Source organism: Apus apus, chromosome 14 (genome assembly GCF_020740795.1).
Source record: "Apus apus isolate bApuApu2 chromosome 14, bApuApu2.pri.cur, whole genome shotgun sequence".
NCBI lineage: Eukaryota > Metazoa > Chordata > Aves > Apodiformes > Apodidae > Apus > Apus apus.
Genome location: NC_067295.1, coordinates 3,907,485 through 3,926,050, shown reverse-complemented (window position 1 = coordinate 3,926,050; position 18,566 = coordinate 3,907,485). Strand labels below are relative to the sequence as shown.

Genomic DNA, 18,566 nt, shown 5'->3' with positions numbered 1-18,566 from the left:
TGGGGAGACCCTAAGTTTCATGGGAAGAGAGACAGAGCCAGGAGCTTGGCACCTTGGAATGCTGCCAGAGGTGCAGGAGAAGTAGGAGAGCTCTTAGAGAGGGTGCAGGCAGGGCTGCTCTGCCAGCCAGCTCCTGTCACACAGCCTGGCACCCACCAGACCCTCCCAGCTCCAGCAACTCTGGTGTGTTTAAGGAGTGGGATGAGGTGTGGTTTTCCCACTCCATCAGGATAGGAGCTGCTACTGATGGCTGGGCAGGTGTTCTATGTCCCATTACCCTGCCTTGGAGAGCACTGTGTAGCCATGGTTAGGTGTTTAAAAACAGCATCACTAGGACCTCCCTATCACAGCTCACCTCAGAGAATCACATGGATACATCCCTTCCCTACAGCTTTCCTGGGAATGTCAGAATTCCTTCCAAAACTGGATTTAAATCGGATACTGAGCAAGAGGTTAATCATGAAAACGGGAGTGGAGAAGACAGGCAGGCCGTGATCCCAGTCCAAGGAGGTTAATCCCTCCCTTGAGGACAATGCAGATCCCCTGATGTGGATGGGCTGACCCCAGCCAGGTGGATGCCAGGAGCTGGATGCCAGGAGCTGGATGGCCCCTCTGCTCCCTGCCAGGCAAAGGCACAGGTGGCAGAGCCTGGGAGCAGGGCTGTGCTTCAGGGCTGCCACCAGGACCAGAGAGGAAAACAAAACACCCCAGAGAGAAGATGTCCATGGGAGATCTGAGGGTTCATCCAGGAGGGATACAGCAAGTTATGTACTTAATACTGGCTTAGAGAAAGAGTTTTCCAATACTTGGGCACTCTGGGGACCCTTAAAAAGAGATTCAAAAGAGATTCAAGTTTCGGTCTCGTGTAAGGCTTCTTTGAGTCCAGACCTTCCCATCAAGAACTCGGGAGAAGGTGGTTCATGCTGACATGACTTAGGACCATTCAGGAGCTGAGCCCCGGTGGTGCAGCAGCCCTGATGTGCCCCTCTCTCCGACTGGGGCAGACACATGCCTGGGCATCCTGAGGGAAAGGGGTCAGGTCTCCCCATCATCCCAGCTCCTCCAGGTGGCCCATGTCAAGGGCTCCAGCTGCTGAACCCAGCCAAGTCCCCACTCCCATGGGATGCTCGGGGCCGGGCTGGTGAGCGAGCCCCTCTCCCCCCAAGCCCCTGGTGAGCAGTTGCTCCCCCATGTCCCGCAGCCCATCGGTTGCTTGGTCCCTGCGTTACAAAACCTGGCTATAAAAAAAAATAAACAGGTTAAAAAATTAATTTAAAAAAAAAAAAAAATCAGTTTAAAATCAACCTCCAGGCTCTCCAGTCCCTGCGGGAAGGGCACCAGCAGCTGCTGCCCACGGGGCGGGTGGTCGGGGGTGAGCCCAGGGCACAGGCTGCTCCCCCCGTGTGCTGGTTGGCTCCACCTGTGTCTTTAAGGCATCTACCGGGATGTTTCAGCCTCCAGCGCGCCGGGCCAGTAGAGGTACCTCCAGATGGCGTAGTAGTGGATGCCAGCTCCGATGGCCACAAAGAGGTGCCAGATGGCATGGGCGAAGGGGATGCGGCCGTCGCTTTTGAAGAAGACCATGCCCAGGCAGTAGGAAAGTCCACCAGCCACCAGCTCCAGGAGGCCGTCCCTGTTGGGCTGGGAGGAAGCAGGGAGGAGGGCTCAGCGGTGGCCACGCCACTCCTGCCCTTTCCCCTCCGTTCCATCAGGACCAGAAGCGTGGTCCCAGCTGTAGGGTGAAGGCAGGACCCTCAATTTGCCTTCTGCTGTCCCCTCCCATCCAGCAAGGCAGCAGGGAACCAGCAGCCCGGCTTTGCTGGGAGGATTTCAACACAACGGAGCCCAGGCAGGAGTTCTGCTGGAGATGCAGCTGGTATCTGCTGGGCACACAAATCACTTTTAAAACAGAGACAGGCCACGTGGTGTTTGGGGTTGGCTTTATCCATCACATAGCCTGGACCACACCGACCCACCAGAGACAAACCAGCTGTGCTGGTACTTGTCCCTCCAGGTGCTTCCCAGCAGTGGCTTACCATGGAGAGGATGACCAAGGCAGGGAAGAAGCCCATGATAACGTAACACACCAGCTCCACCAGCTTGTACCTGCGACCGACAGAGAAGCTCCTTGGAGGTGGGTGCAGAGGGAGCACCGAGTTTTACACCTGCAGTGTCTGCAGCGGTGCTGTAGGAAAAGGGGTGGTGGTGCCACCAGGGCAGGTCCCACGTCCTTGAGCCACACCACTGTGGCGGGGCTGGCACCCTGCTCCGCGGTGTTGGACCCCTCACTCTGGCTTGGGAGACCCCAGCTCAGATCCAGCTGTTTGCGGCTTTGGAGAGACGTCTGGGGCCTTTTGCTTCTATTTGGTGCCACCGTGTGGAAGAAGCACCTCATGGCAGCAGATCCCTGCTCACGCATCCTTGCTTCCATGTCTTTCTCCTACATCCCTGCCACAAAAAGCTCCTAAAGCCAGAGTGCAGATGGGGAAGGACGTGGTCCAAAAAAGCCCTCCACTGCCGTTTGGCCAGGAGGCTGCCCAAAGACCCTGTCCCTATCTGTCTGTCTGTCCCTTTCCATCCTTCTTGCTCTCCCTTGCAGCTCAGCTACCTCGGGGCGTTCAGAGGGGCTGGCAGAGCTGGGAGGAGTCACTCACCTCTCATGGAAGAAGAAAACATAGACTGTTCCAATCGATGCCATGATCCAGATGATCCAGCGCATGTGGGAAGCCCAGGGACCCAACTCCCGCAGGTTCAGCCTGCAAGACCCAGGTCTGTGGTGAGGGGGGTCCAGGGCAGCACCCTGGTCGGGGCTGGGGGCACCAAGGGGGAAATACTGCCCTCACTCCCATGGCTGTCCCACCAAAGGGACCTCCCAGCTTGTAACTTCAACTTAAAGGGGTTGAAATCTACAGAATAGGAAGGTTTTGTGGAAGGGGGGAAGGTACGGCCTGGAGCAGAGCTGGAGATGGAAACCCTATTTGTTGGAGCCAGGCTGATGTTCTCCACTCCAGTGGGGCCAACTGATGACCCTCACCCACCAGCAACTCACCAGGGTGCATATGAAGCTGCGATGAAGAAGTAGATCACCATCCTGTCAAACATGTGCAAGCAGTGCTCCACAGTCCTGAGTGATGGACAGACACAGATGGGTCACAACCTGTGGCACCAGGGGCCTCCAGACCCTATCCCTCCTCCTGAGCCCTGAGGAATCAGGGCTGGTACCTGAGATGCCTCTTCTTCCAGGAGATGGTGTGGAAAATGGTGGAGACAATGAAGAGGCTGGACAAGCCAAAACCATAGATCCAGGCTGAGATGGTTTCCCAGTGGTCATCAGAGAGGATGTAGAGGATGGAGCTGCCAAGGATGCTGGGTAGGATCCAGAACTGGAAGGGAGAAGCAAACCTGTTGTTGACTCTCAGGGTTTCCACTGAGGAGCTACAATACAGTCTCTGCTTTTCCTTGTAGGTGTTTCTTCTGCTTCTGGACAAAGCTACCACCCACAAGGGACAGGCTGACCACCTGCACCAGCCAGGTAGGGTCTCTCCTTCTCCAAATTAGCTTCTCCAGGTGGAAGGATGGGGGAGAAGGAAAGCACAAGAAGAATGGGTACCTCTGAGACATCTCCTAGGGCTCTGAGTGGTACACTCCTGAGGGAAAGCTTGATGTGAGGAGCACTTGCTCCCATGGCTGTGGGGACCACCCCACAGGGCACCTGTTACCATTGCTGCTGTCAAAACCACTCCATTTTCAGGGAGCTTTGCAAAATACTCTTGCTCCACTAAGTTCACAGCTGGCTTCCCTGGGGACACGGGGCCATAGCAGGTGAAAGCAAGGGAGATGCAGACCAGCTTCCCAGGGCAGAGAGGGGAGAGTATCCCTGCTCCCTGGGAGCACCTGGAGCACATCTACCTCATCACAACCCAAAGACCCTCAGGAGGTGTTCCAGGGCTGAACACAGACTTTTTTTTGTGTTTCTGGGGATCCTGAAGACCTAAGCACCATCCTCCCTCACCCTGGAACAGGGACTCACGGCGTGGGTGGCACAGTTGGCCGCGTGCTCGTACTCCGTGGGCTGGTACCTGCAGTTGGACGGGACACGGTGATTCATGAACCTGCAGAGAGAACCAGGGTGAGAAACACTCTCAGGGGAAGGGGTCTGGAGGAAAGCCCTGTTGGAGGGGTCTGCACAGGGACATCCACCACTTCCCCAGCCTGGAGCTTCACCTCAGCTCAGCTTTGCTCCAGCTGCCCGGCAGAAGTGAGGCCAGGACTGGGCACAGCTTGTCCGTCTGCCTGGCCCCCTGTGCCAGGACCCCAGGGTCTTGCTCAGCTGAGGCTCAGGAAGAGGCATTTCCCAGCAGAGGGGGAAATGTTTCCCGACAGCTGCCATGGCTTGGAGACCAGAAGGCAGGAGACAGTTCTGCCTGCTGCTGCGGGCAGGAGAGGGCAGGCATGGCAGCAGCGGGAAGAGCCCCAGAAGAGGGGACATGGGCTGTGAGGGGACCCGTTGTGGCTCCATAACCTATCCAGTGGTGACACCTTCATGTCACACCTTCACGTGCCCAGCTCCAACCAGGGTATCCCTTGCCATGCCTTTGGTTTCTGGGTACCACCTGCACCCACCTCCTGCCCATGGGGACCCAGCACAGATTGCTGCAGGGGGGAACCCCACCACCCTCCCTTGGAAACCTGTATTTTATTTCTCTTTCTCTTAGTCTGAGGTATCAGCTTGCTCTTGGCACTTGCAAGAATGGATCGATTTCCCCTGTCAGATAAACACACAGTGATAAAAAATAGTGTTGAGCTTGGCTAGTCCATTGCAAGGCACCTAATGCTGCAGAAAGTGGTGAATTAAATGTGTGTCTGTGATAACAGGTGGGAGCAAAGCCCTGCCCTGCTCAGCATCCTTTTCTGTCAGGACCCAGCAATGGAGGCTGAGAGAAAGGGAATAAGAAAAGGGCAAACAGAAAGTGATCCTTTCCTGGCTGCTCGTGGCAATCTAGGGTTTTAGGATCCTTTCTGGAGTGGCTGAGATCAGGATGGCTGAGCCCAGCGGGGCTGCTCTGCAGGACCTGGACTGCTGCTGTTGCCTTCTGACCCTGCTTGCTCTCAGCTCCAGCACCATCTGTGGCTCGTTCCACAGCTGGGCTGTGCCCGGCGAGGGGGCTGGCAGGACCTTGCTGCCGGGCACAGGGTGACCTGTCAGTCCAGGGCACCGGGGAGGGCAGTAGAAGTTCCTCCCGCCACCCCCCGAGCCCCCGCAGCAGCTCCAGCGCCAGAGCCGCTCAGCGCTGGCCCTGCCGAGCCAGCCGGAGGGATTAAACAGCTCCGGTTGCAAGGACTGGAGGTGCGGGGGGAGTGTGGTCACCGTGAGCCCGGGCGTGCGGGGCCTCCCCAGCAGGCAGCAGTGACAGGCCACACGGGGACCCTGTCCCCAGCCCCAAAATGCCTTGAGTTAAGGGAAAGAAACAGAGGGGATTGAGCTCCCCCCACTCCGCAAATCGAGGCCCCAGGCTGGATCGATCAGGGCTTGGCCAGGCTGCCGTGGCTGGGAAGCAGCTGGGCATCCCTGGGAGGTGGCCGTGCCTGGTGTGCCATTACCTGCATCCCAGGGACACCCTGTCCATCCCGCCACTCCAGCCTCAAGGGCTGGCCAGGCTCCCTGTGCCGGAGCCATGTCCCCCTGGCAGGAGGACATCACTGTCCCCAGCGTTGCCAGGAGACTGTCCCCAGCTCCCCTTCGCTTTCTGCTTCCCTTTCTTTTCCCTTTTAATAATAATAAGGGGGGAGGGAGCCCAGACGTGCCGAGTGACGTGATGGTTGCTGAGGAAACATGGACGAGGCCTTTTCCTTGAATGTATTTGTTTTAACAAAGCCCTGTGCCATCTCCCCTCCATCCTGGCCACTGCTGTTCAGAGCAGAAACAGGGAGCAGCAGCAGGGCTAGTTCCCACAGCATCCCCCTGGGACCAAGGGGCACCTGGACCCTTTGGAAAGGGATCCCTGGGGTGCAAATATTCTTCCTAGCTTCAGTACGAGGATGGAGAGGTAGGAAGAGCCATCCCTACTGTCCCAACGGGATCAGGTTGAACAGCCTGTGTATCCCCGAAGCCCAAACCCGTGCTGGTACAGCACACCCCAAACATTTTCTTTTCCTGGATGGAGAAAAAGCCTTGAGGAGGACCTTTCTTTTTTTTTTTTTACCTGGGAAGAGATTGCTCTTGTTTTCCTGCCCTGCTTTCTAACAAGTATCATCCCATAGAAGGATGGGAAATGGACCATGGTGGAAGCAGGACCTGGCTGCAAAGTGCCTGGGTGCAGCAGGGCCCTCCCAGAGCAGCCAGCATTGAATTTTGGGGTTAGTTGGGCACATTTTTTGGCCCCTCTGCTCAGGAGCAGAGCTGTGCCAAGAGCAGCCAAGAGCCCCAGGCGAATCATAGAATCTTTAAGGTTGGAAGGGACCTTCAAGATCATCAAGTTCCAACCCCCCTGCCATGAGCAGGGAACCACTAGACCAGGCTGCACAAAGCTTCGTCCAACCTGGCCTTGAAAACCTCCAGGGATGGGGCATCAACAACCTCCCTGGGCAACCCATTCCAGTTCCTCAACACCCTTATAGTGAAGAATTTCTTCCTAATATCTAACCTAAATCTCCCCTCTCTCAGTTTAAAACCATCACCCCTTGTCCTATCACTGTCTTCTCTGAGGAAAAGCCCCTCCTCAGCTTTCCTGGGGGCCCCTTTCAAGTACTGTAAGGTGCTATAAGGTCTCCCTGGAGCCTTCTCTTCTCTAGGCTGAATGGCCCCAACTCTCTTTACCTGTCTTCATAGCAGAGCTGCTCCAGGCTGCATGATTCCCAGCCCCAGCTCTGTGCCACTGAGGTCAGGAGAAGGAGGATTGCTAGCAGCCAGGCAGAGCTCCAGGGTTTTTCAGTGCAAGAACATGAGGAGAAGAAGGGACACACCACTCCAAACTTCTATCTGAGCCCCTGCAGCAAGTCTCCTGCCCAGCTGGCTGAGTCCACAGTCATTACCAGCTCCGTGTCATTGCTTGTGGACACCCTGGAAGTGTTCCTGGGGTGGAAGGAGATGAGCAGCTTGTCCCCAACAGCCTCCAGCCAACACTGCTGCCCTCCCAGGGACCCAGCAAAGCCATGATGATGTGGCTCGTGGCTCTGGGAAGCCACGGGCAGGTCACACACCAGTTTGGGTGCTTCAAGGCATTTTAGCAAGTGCTTTAGGACTGAAAAGTCCAAAAGACACAGAAAGCTTAAAACCTCCTGCACGGCAGGAGCATGAGCACATTCATTTTCCAGGATGGGGCATGGGAAGCAGAGACCCAAGGGGGATCCCCTGAGGGGACTTCAGGCAGCTTTTTCTCCTGGTGCCATTTCTGGCAGATGTTACACAGACCAGCTCTATGAAGGTGGGGACCTTGGCAGTGTCTGAGCAGGGGTTACTCACTGCAGCTCCAGGGTTTTGCCTGCCCTGCTTGTGCCTTCTTCCCCCTGGCCCCTTTCCCAGGGAGGGAGACTGAAAAGGGCCAGTGCATCAGGCTCTGGACAGGGAAACAAAGAGCCCCTTGTCCCAGGCAGCAGAGGCAAAGTGCAGAGCTGGCTTCCCAGGCTTGTTCCATTCTCCTTCTCTTTCTCCCACTCTGTTTTTCTGTGGCTTTGAAGGGGGGGGTGGGGGGGGGGGTGGTTCTTGGGTTTTTTAAATACTTTTATCCAAGAACAAAGTTCTGACCTCAAAAGTCATGCAGATCTGCCTGGCTCTTGCTTTGCAGGGGTGGGGGAGAAGAAGGTAAAACAGGGATGAAATTAAATTACTCCTCAGGAGGGCTCATGTGTGAGCATTTGAGCATCTGAGCTCCCCTGGGAGCACCAAGACAACCTGCATCAACCACTCCATGGGCACCACACACTCAACCAGACTCTAGAGCCATGGGTCACTTTGCAGGAAAACTGTCCCCTACACACACAGGGCTCACAGACACATGGAGACCCAGCCCAGGCTACAATTTGGGAGAGATGGAGTTTAGTCCTTCCTTTGACACCGACCCTCTGGCTAACCTCTGTCATGTCACTTCATCTCACTCTCACCCTATTTCCCTTTCTCGAAGTAAGGATAATAATTTTGACATCCTTTAGCTGAGCTGGTGGAAGGGTAATGTGAGGAAGGTAAATCACCAGAGAGATACAGCTTGGGGCAGCTGTGAGCTGGGTGTTGCTTCTGCTCTCATTGAGCAGCTCATCTCTGCTTTTGCAAGAAACCAATGCAACACCCTCAATCCTGCTACACATCAGGTCATACACATGACACATGGCTGTGTGTCTGTGCATTGAGGAGCTGGGCTCCCCCTGCACATGGCTGGGGCCATGGCCATGACACCTGAAGAGCCAACACATCCCCTTCACAACCCATCAAGAGGTAAATGTTGGAGCCAGCAGGACCAAGGAGCAGCCAGCACATCCAGGGTTGGCCCCAGGTGATGTGAATCTCCCCAGACCAGCTCATCTCAACAGGTTTCACCTGGGAATGGCTTATAAAAGGGCTGGGCTTGGCCAGGCTCTGGCTGCCTTGTGTCCTTGGGGGTAGGATTTTGGTTTGCTGAGCATCCACCCTCCTGCTTAGGGGGCATTTCTAGGCTGTGTTCCCTGCTGGGCAGCTCTTGGGGGTCTGACTGCAAAGGGAGGGGGTTTTTCCTTCTCCTTGTGACTGGGTGTCTCAACTGCTTTTGGAGTAACAGAAGAGGATTGTATCTGGATGGAGAAAGCCCTCGCTGGATGCTGACCAAAACTGGTGGTAAGTCCTGCTGGGGCCCTTTGGGTTGTTTGCTGGTAGAGCAAGTGTAGTGATCCCTGAAATGTCAGTGATGGAGCAGATGTGTCCTTGTAGGGCAGACTGGCCAGAGATTCCCCCCTCAGTGCATGGTCTGGATTTGCCCTGATGAGTCCAGAGGCTGCACACCCAGTGCAGATGCTGGGCTTGATCCTCAGGCTTGTGCTCACGTGTGAGCTGCTCTGGTGTCATCCCTGTAAGCTGGGGCTTGGTGTGTGCTCTGCTCCTGATCTGTAATCTGGTAACATTCCAGCTGCAGCTCAGGGTAAGAGGCTTCATCCTCCTGGGCTCTCTGGGGTTTGTAGTTAGCTTAGTCCTCAGGAGCTGTGTGTGTTGGTGTGATGCAGGGCCCCAAGTGCCACTTGCTTAGGGGGCATGATCCCAGGATGCAGCAGACAGAGCAGGGAAGCATGGATGTGTTCAGGGTCCCCCTCAATTCCAGGACATCAATTCTTCAACTCAGTGATGTGGGAAAGGCTCAGCAGTCCTTCCCACTCTCCTCGTGGTTGCAGCTGCTGCTTTTGGAGCCCCCAGGCTCTGCAGAACCACAGATCTGCTTTATCCAGCTCAGGAGCACTTGAGAAATCCTGCTTTTCCTTCCTACCCACTGCCATGGGAGCATTTGCCACTGGGAAGCAAAATGCAAAGGCTCAGGCTGGTGCTGCCCAGCATTGCCATCTGCAGAGCCACCCACGTGGGCAGGTGCATGGCTGGGTGGCACCTCATGAAGAGCTGAAACCTCTATTTCTGTGCCTGTTCCTTGGTGCTCTCAGGCTCCTACGCCAACATATGGCACTTCTGGGTTGGAAAGCTGAGCTCTGCATGCTGTAAGCTCATGGGTTGGCTCCCTGGGCTGAGGGAGAAGAGGCAGCCATGGGCTACTCCTTTGACCATCCCTCATGAGGAGCAGCAAGATGGCAAAGTGTTTTCTTTTGTACTGTTCCCTGGCATTGTGCAGAGAGCCTGGCAGCTTGGGTAGGGAGCAACAGAGGCAGCAAACCAAAAAGCTTTTCATCTAAACCAGCATCTCTGAGCCTTTTCTTTGGGGAAATTTGCAGATCACCAGATTTCTGGAGTAACCTCCCCAGAAGTCCCTGGTGCAAGCCTTCCTTCCACAAAGCAAGTCAAAATGGGCTGCAGGTTGAATGCTCATCTATCACTTCTGATTACTTTCATCCCAGTTCCTCTTGTTCCCAGCCCTCTGACACATGGAAACACCCTGGGCTGGCTGTAGACCATCCCTGGCACTGTACAGCCTGCATGCCAAGACACGTGCTGAACAAGTCTGCTTGCTGACTTGGAGATGCTCCTGGATGGGAACTCTGTGCTCAGCCATGTCCATGCTGCACCTGGCTCCAAACTGCAGGTACAGATATCCCTGTAAAGGGACAGGGAAGGCACCTCAGCACATTCTGCTGCCACAGCAGTGGATACACGAGGGGCAGAGGTGGGAATATGCTGCTATTATTAGGGAAATAACACACCAGGGACCACACCAAGGGTATACCTGATTCCTGTTCCTTGCTCCTCACCTTAACAGAGTGAAGAACAAAAGGGTCCAAGGTGGGTTGGGCCCAGGCAGACCATTTCTGCACCCATGAGAGCCCATCTATGTTTATCAGAGCTTGGGTGGTGGATGGAATCTCAGCAGGTAATTTCTATCAGCGTCATAACTGTCCATTTTCCCACCCTCCATGCAGGGACATTTGGTTTTCTCTCCAGCAGGCTTTCTGCTCTTCATATAGATGGTATCTCAGGCTCTTCCAAGGCAATTCATGACCCTGCAACTACAGCAGAGCTGTTTGTCTATTCACAACAGATGGGGTTGGTGAGTGTTTCCCAAATTACTTCCTGAGCTGGGACTTCTTGTTTCATTCGGTACTCGTGAGACCTCCAACAGCAGCTGATTAGTCACAAAATGACTCTGATGTCCCAGGTGTTTTGTGAATGTTAGGAGGACTGTTTCCAGAACAGAAAATTCTCCATTATTCACTGTTTGGAAAGTCATTGTGTGTGTTCCTTGTGGCCTTGCCTGCATTGCTTAGAGCACAGGAGTTAGCAGGATCAGTCCTGGGCTGGCTCAGTTAAGCTCTGCAGCAGTCCAAGGTGGGCAGGAGCAAGTGCAACCACCTGCCCCTCTGTCCACTGACAGAGGATTTGGGCAGTTTGGGAGATGAAGCTTTCCCAGCCTCTAACCCCAGCTGCCACCAGCTCTTTGGAGACCCAGCTTCTACTGTGACATTACAGTCACAGTTTCTCAGGTCCATGAGGTCTCCCCGTATCACCCTCCAAGAAACAGACCCTGGCTCTCACTGGGGATTCCTGGATGTTACTGAAATACAAACGATAACTGTAAATTCAGCAGATGTCTCTGGACAGTGCACACACAGGAGGAGAATCAAGCATTTCACCAGCCAGGCAAGCAGATACTAGGATTTTAATTGGCACTGTTTGCAACAGAGAGCAGGGCTGTGTCTTCTGCTGTGGCACCAGCCAGTGCTGCTGAGCACAGCAGAGGAGGTAGCTCCTTGCCCCTGACCTGCTGATTTCTCTGCAAAAAATCCTTTCCTCAGCAGCAGCCAGCCTGGCCTAGGAACCTGAACTGGATCACAGACCTGGATCCAAACTCTCCTGATGGTCAGCACTGCTCAGCTCAACTAACTGCCATCTGAAGCAAACACCAGGAATATGATGCTTGTGGTGTCCTGTTATTCTGAGAGGTTGTGATGGATCACATCAAGCCTGCCAGACTCTGGGCTTTTTTACTGCATGAAAATGTTGAGGTTCAGCCTGTCCTGGAGAACCCCAAAGGGAGTCCTGAGTGTGTGTTTTGGATTGTGTCTCCTCTGCCTTGCTCAGGCCCTGCTCTGAGCATCCATCCTCCTGCAGCATCTCTCTGGGTACCCAACCAACCTCCTTCAGCAGCTCCAGCCAAGCACCCCACAAGAGCCATGACCTGAAATAACAGCTGTGGATTTTTTTTCCCCTGCCTTTCTCTGAGAGCTGTAGTTGGTTTTCATGGCTTTGTCTAGTTGTGGAGCTGGGGGTGTGGGAAGGGAGGAGGAGGGGAGGGGGGCCTGGGAGCAGTCCTGGCAGAGCCCCATTTCTCACATGCACTGACCTGCCATGCTGGGCAGTGGCTTGAATTTCCCACAGATCGTGTTGGCTGCCACCTCATGAGGCTGGCCACAGAGATCTGTGCCAAAGAATCACATCAGGCTGATATCCAACACTGCCTGGAGGAAGGAAAAGACCATCATGTATCCATTTTCCAGGCAGCTGGGAGACAATCCTGCCCTTAAAAAGCACCCAGTGCTGTACATCTCCAATGCAGTGATCCCCACCTGAGCCCATCTCATTGGGTTCCCCAACGCTCCCAAAGGAGAGAAAGGGACAGTTTGAGGGAATACCTCATCACAAAGAATGATCTGAGTACTTGTTGCCTTCCAACTACCTGGCTCAAGTGATACCTGCACCATGGGCTTCTAAACCTACATTAGATTAATTCTACCAGTGATATCTTAAGAGGGTATCTGAGTCAGCCTGGCCCTACAGAGCAACCAGTGTGGAATTAGTCAGTGACACCAGATGATCCTGGTTTTTCCTCAGTGTTTTGGGGGCCTTCTCATCTCTTGAAGAGAGGGATCTGCTCAGCTGGGAGCAGTCTAGCAGGTCTTGCTAGGACTGGTGGGATGGGGCTGGTGCTTGCATTGTAAGGAGCCTCTACCTCTTGAGCAGCTCCAATATCAATGCTGAAAACACTTCCTTTCTCACTGCTTCATCCCACATGGGCTGTGGGGGAAGCAGAGCTCTTGGAAAGCATCTCAGCATGTGTGGGAACAGGCAGGAGCTGATTGTGCTGTCATGGCAAAGCAAACAGGGACCAGACCTTCCCAATGCTGTAGCTCTGTTCAGGCTGCCAGCCTAGCATTGCTTTTCTCATGTGTGGTATCTGAGCACCCCAATGTTTTCTCTTGCTCCTATTCCTGTTGGTTCTCCTCTCCTTTTCTTGCCTGCAGAGGTTGGGGGAGAGGTCAGTGAATGTCTCCTTGCTTAGTAATTACAGGTGCAGAGAGAAACAAGGCAGGTTTTCCCAGCTGCCTTTCCTCAAACTTGGAGGATTTGCTTTTGAGCAAGTGTAGAGGTCATCTCCATCCCCTTGTGCAGGTGAGGAGGTGGCAGTGTCTACACTGCAGGCATCAGGCAGGTGAGGACAAGCCTGGACCAGGCACCTGCAGAGGCCCCTACTCTCCCTAAGCTCCTGCTGCTTCTGAGCTGAGAAATTAATGTTGATTTTCCCAGCTGCTCCTCACAGGGCAGGAGAAGACAACACAGTAAGATTTAGAGCCTTTCACATGAACAAATGAAATTGTGAACTGCTATCAGCTAATGAGGGTGATTCAGTGCCCTGTGCAAGCAACAGCTCCCAGCAAACTCCTCTCCACTGGCTGCCCTGGAGCTGCTGAAGCCAGCCAGATACCAGCAGCTCCCTGCTTAATCCTGTTTCTTTCCAATTACAGCTCTGGATGACCAAAGTTCAGGAAGCATTTTGTGTCCCTGCAGGGAGGTTGAGCCTGAACTGCAGCCACATGGGCAGGAGACCATGTCTGAATAAGAAGTGAGCCAACAAGGGGTCAAAAGTCAGCAGTGAGGTGGAGGGGATTGGTGGCTTGGTGTGACCTTTGCTGATGAGGCTCAATGAAGATGTGACTTGCATCAATCTGCTGCTCTGGTGGGAAACCAGCACTGTTCTGGTGAGCTGGGAGGAGCAGAGGAAAGGGTTGGAGGGAGGCTAACTCTCTGGTGGTTGGATAAAGCAGGAGGAATCACCTCTGCTTGTAACTGTCCATGCCAGGCAGAAGGTGCATATCACTTGCCACAGTGCAGGCTGTGAGCAACAGGAAAAGTCTCACAGCCACAGCACCATTTAACTCCCCTTCCCCATGGTGGCAGGTGATGGAAGAGCCTCCTGGACCCCAGAGCAGAAATCACTGACATCCTCAACCACAACCTGCTCAACCAACATTGGCATGCATCCCTATTCCCAGCACATCGACAGCCCCCTCACTTGCTTTTTTCCCTTCCACCCCAGCCATGATGTTCCACCTCCAAAGCCCAGCCAGGAGGGATTCAGGGACACTCTGGTGCCCCTCCAACCCCGAGTCTTCTCCTGGCAGTTCACAAAATGTTCCCACATTGATTGCTGCCTTTCATCTCTTTGCTCAAAGCCTGGTGCCTTTGCTGCAGCTTTCACACAACAGGTCTTTCATCACCACGCTGGGTTTTATTTATTCCTTCTGGTGGGTGTATTGATGGCCAAGTTCCTACTTTCTTGGTCCTTGCTCAAAACCCGATAAAACAACACTAAAAAGCTGTTCCAGGCTTTTCCACCACAAGCAAAACTTTTTGATGTTGTTTTTTTTTCAGGGAAGGCCACAAGCAGGAGTTTCTCATCCTCTGAAAAGATGCCACAAGATGCTTCTGATGCCTTGAAGGGCATGTGCCACTGTGAGCCTGGTGTCTCCTGCTCACGCCAGTCCCCACTGCAGAGCCTGGTCCCTAGGGGAGCCAAGAGAGCATTCCCAGCAGAAAAGGAGCAGCTTTCAGGGTCTCTTTTGGGATATGCCATGGCAGAGCATTTCTGTGGAGATCAGAGCTGGTTTGTGTGGAACATGGGGGGATGGGAGGGTGTTGGGGATTAGCCAACTGTTATTTTTAAGCTCTAGGCTAAGAGGATCTCTGTGGTGATGTAGGAAGCTCAGGGTTAGCCTCTCGTGCTGGAGATCGTCTTGGTGTGTCCTTGGGTGAAAGCCAAGGGAGCACCCATCTCCTGTTCCCTGTCCAGCCCTGGCACACAGCAAGAGGTGGAGGATTCCCTGTGGATCCGACCCTTCCTGTGCCCTGCAGCCCCTGCCCTGGCTGTGGGCTCTGTCCCTGCAAGGCACTCTGTAACACCTCATCTCTGCTTAACAAGTTGTCTCCAAATAGGACCACGACAGTCTGAGCATGTTAGTTTTGGATGAAGCAAGCAACAGGCTGGCAGATGGGATCTGTGGGGGGGGAGGGGATGCAAGGTGGGAGGCAGCCCCAGCCCTGCTGTCTGGCTCCCAAACAGCCCCACTGCCATGGGACAAAGGTAGTGTTTTCCTCCTCTGGAGGAAAAGCTTTGCTTGGCTCCATCTCTCCCTGACCCTGTTCTCTGTTTGACAGCTGGGAAAAACAGTTTTGGATTCTCTGTTTTCACCAGGAGTTTTGGACCAGATGCATCATTCAGACCTGCTGGGTCCCCCTTGCATCTCCCCCAGGTAAGAGTTATCAGGAGGCAGCTACAGCATCAAAACGGTATTTGAGCAGGTCCCCACAGGTTGCAGGCAGCTCTTGGAGGTGTAAGCATGGGGTTTCCCATTGGGACACCTGGAAGAGATGAGCTGGTGGTTTGGGGGGCATAGCAGGGAGGTCTCCTGCTCTTACCCACCCCAGGCAAGCATCTGTCAGGGATGCTCTTGCCTGGAGCAGGCAAGAAGCACCATCACTACTCCTTCCCAGACAAGTTTTTCTTCGGTATCTGAGTCTAACAGGACCACTGGGGATCTGACAGTGGCAGCAGCAGAGCTGACTGTGCCAGCCTGTGGGACCCTCCGTGCCCATGAAAACATCCCCACCACAGTCACAGGGAGAAAAGCCTGTCCCTGCTGCAAAACCGAACCCCCCTGAGCCCCCCCTGGCCGTGCATCACCCACTGCTGTGTGATCTGACTCATCCCTGGCCAGCCAGTGTGCTGGAGGGCTGCGGGCAGCTGCTGTCCCCGTGTCACCCACCAGCTCCCTGCTAAAGGCCACACCTGATCCCACAGCAGCCTGAGTGGCCGAGTGCCCTCTGACCTGTGCCCAGCAGTCCTCAGGTTTCCCCCCTCCACAGGTCCCCACGAGGTTTCTGAGCACACTTGAGCTGGTTAAATAAGTCCCTGTTGCTGCTGGAAAACCTCCCTGGGGCTCCATGTCATGGAGCGGTGGGAAGGATCCACTATTAGAGCAACCCATGGGAGCCCCCAGGTCCAGGCTGGAGAACCCATCCCCAGGGGCTTCACCTGGGCACGGCAGGACCCCGAGCAATGTTGGTCACTCTGTGGGGGGCTTGTGGCCAGTGGTGGGGTCTGTTTCCTTGGGCATCTGGGCTCCCAGTCACCCAGCAGCAAGAGGATAACGGTGAAGTTAGACCCGGTCAAAGGCAGGCAGGGCTTCCAAGGATGCTCGGAATCGCTCGGGGATGCAGAAGGGCGGGTAGCCTCCTCCCAAAAGCCCATCCCGGACCTGCCCTGGGCTTCGGGGCACTCGGCAGCTTTTGAAGGTCCCTTCGGGCTCCATCCGCGCTGTGTCGGACCCGGGCTGGGGCTGCCCTGGGGCCCCGCAAACACCGGGGATCGGGGACCGCAGCACCGACGGCTTTACCTGGCGAAGCGCGTCTTCTGGAAATCCAGGACCCGAGACACGAACATCGCGGCGGTGCCATGGAGGGTCCCGGGGGGCGGCGGCTGCTCAGCCCCGGGGCGGCCGAGGATGGTTGGGGGTAAAGTGCAGCTCGGGGGAACCGCAGCAACTCCGCGGGCTCCGGCAGAGCGAGGAGGAGGAGAAGGGGCGGCCGGTCCAGCCCGGCCCCTTCCCGCCTTCCCCCTCCCTTCGGGAGAGCCACGCGGGGAAAACAAAGGCGACCTCCGGGAGGGGGGAACCAGCCCCGCTGCCGCCCTCAGAAGTGCCAAGAGAAGGAGGAAAAGGAAGGAAAAAACAAAGAGGAGGGGGGGGGTGGGAATCCCGTCCTACTCCTCCCGGCCGCAGCAACCTGCGCGGTCTCGCCCCGGCAGCCTTAAGCACAGCTAAAAATATGCCGAGCTGCCCCCCCCTCCCGCGCCGCCACCCCGGGAGGATCAAATAGCAGCAGATTTGAATTGAAAATGTGATTAAAGCATCGTAGGGGGAGGAGGGAGGGGCCAGCCTGCCCACATCCCCCCCGGCCACCCTGCCCACGGCCGGGTCCTCCAGGAGGGGCACCGAGCTGTCCCCTGCCTGCCCCAGGGCAGGGCCAGCCCGCCCGGCCTCCCCAGGGAGCTGCTTTGTTTGGGTTTGCTTTTATTTAGTTGATTTTAATGATTTTTTTTTCTTTTTCTTCTTCTTCTTCCTCCATTGTTTTGCAGAGGCTCCGGCAGGGGTGGGCAGCCCATCGCTGCGGGGTGCCCGTGGGTGGGGACACAACTCCCACCCGCATCACACCATCCACCCCCTCCCTCTGCTCAAGGGAAGAGGGACAAAGCTGCGTGACAGGACAAGAGACCCGAGGATCCTCACTCCATCTCCATCCTAAGCCTCCACCCCTCCATCCTCTGCATCGCCCAGGTAGAGTCTTGCAGGAGGTGAGAACCCGAAGTACGTCTGAGGTTGGGCAGCTCAGAGAAGGGCTGGAAAGGGAGATGAGGGCTCATCTGCAGGCAGAGGGGCACCATCTGTGCCCACCCTGTGGGATGAGAAAGGTGACATAAGACCAGTGGCAACTGGAGGAGGAGGAGAACCCTTGTCTCCCCCATGCAACCTCACCTTGCTGATGCTGTAATAATGTTGACAGGAAGAAGGTGGAACAGCTGAGGACACCTTGACATGAAGGGTTATGCTCACGTGGCCACTTTAATGGGAAATCATACACACACACGTCTCCCAAAAGCCACAATAGACAAAAATTAAGTCACCCCTTAATTCAAAGCATTAATTAACCCTGGCACCCCCTGCAATGCCTTCCAAAAGCAGCTCGTCCCCCCAGGGGATGCAAAAGGGGTGATACTTCAGGTGGAGGTTTCATTGTGGGGTGTCCTCAAAGCACACAAGAAGCACCCCACCTTCCCAGTGCCAGGAGCCAGCACTGGGATCAGGCTTCCTGTATGTTTCCCATCATGGGTGGAAGATGCCATGGACCAGGTTGGTGGCAGTGGGATCCAGGAGATGTGGGGGGAAAGAAACCCCATCTTTGGTAGGACCTTTCCAGCATATCTGGGAAAGCCAAGCCCTGGCTGAGAGCAGCAGGTCCAAGCTGAGATGCAGAGTGAGATCATCTCCAAAATCCTCTCCCATGCTCTGCCACTCAGCTGGGAAGAGCCTTCAAGGTGGTGAGGCTTTGGCAAAGGCTATTTCATTATGCCTGTGCCCTGCTTTGCCTTCCTATGAGTCTGAATAGAGGAGGGAGAGAAGATGGTGATAAACCACCTTAAACAAAACAATCCCCATCTCTGAAGCCCCCAGCACCCCCAGCTGGGGGGTGGCTGGCAAGGGACACCTGAAGTGAACCATCACTCCTGAAATAGATCCGTCTCAGAGGGCAAAAGGCAAATTGAACGAGAAATAAGTTACTATTTTTGAAGCCTGAATCCAGTTGTTATGGCAACCAAAGCCTGGCTCATGGTGCTGGGGAACAGCTCCAGCCCCAGTGCTGCCTCCAAACCCTGCGGCCGGAGAACCAAAGGCAGCTGGGAGCTGTTCAGCGGGATGTGGAGATGTCCTGCTCACACGACCCATGCCCCGCCAGGACACATCCCCTCCCACGTGGCAGCTCCCCTCACGTCCTTCCTGTTATTTCTTCCTTCCTCCATCCCTGCCGCCCTCCCCATCTTCTGGCAAAGATCTGAGTAATTGTAACGATGCAAGGGAGAATATCCAAGATTCAGGGGTAACTTGAATGCAGGGACGTT

At 55.1% G+C, this 18,566-nt stretch overlaps 1 protein-coding gene across 1 annotated transcript; it reads right to left on the bottom strand.

Annotated features, from left to right (window-relative positions):
• Positions 1 to 842: 842 nt before the first annotated feature.
• MMD2 (monocyte to macrophage differentiation associated 2) lies at positions 843 to 16,743 on the bottom strand. Its single transcript, XM_051632497.1, has 7 exons — positions 16,288 to 16,743; positions 4,031 to 4,112; positions 3,223 to 3,383; positions 3,050 to 3,124; positions 2,655 to 2,756; positions 2,037 to 2,106; positions 843 to 1,641 (listed from the first exon to the last, which is right to left on the bottom strand). Exons 1-7 carry the CDS (start codon positions 16,332 to 16,334, stop codon positions 1,438 to 1,440), a joined length of 741 nt encoding a protein of 246 aa, XP_051488457.1. The 5' UTR covers positions 16,335 to 16,743; the 3' UTR covers positions 843 to 1,437.
• Between the last annotated feature and the right edge of the window lie 1,823 nt (positions 16,744 to 18,566).

What these genes read in the sequence shown, in the direction of transcription:
- MMD2 (XM_051632497.1), bottom strand. Translation starts at nt 16,334, where the DNA reads ATGTTCGTGTCTCGGGTCCTGGATTTCCAGAAGACGCGCTTCGCCAG. An exon ending in CAGAAGACGCGCTTCGCCAG is followed by an intron (nt 4,113 to 16,287) that starts GTAAAGCCGTCG and finishes TTCTCTCTGCAG; the next exon opens with GTTCATGAATCACCGTGTCC. An exon ending in GCAGCTTCATATGCACCCTG is followed by an intron (nt 2,757 to 3,049) that starts GTGAGTTGCTGG and finishes TGGGTCTTGCAG; the next exon opens with GCTGAACCTGCGGGAGTTGG.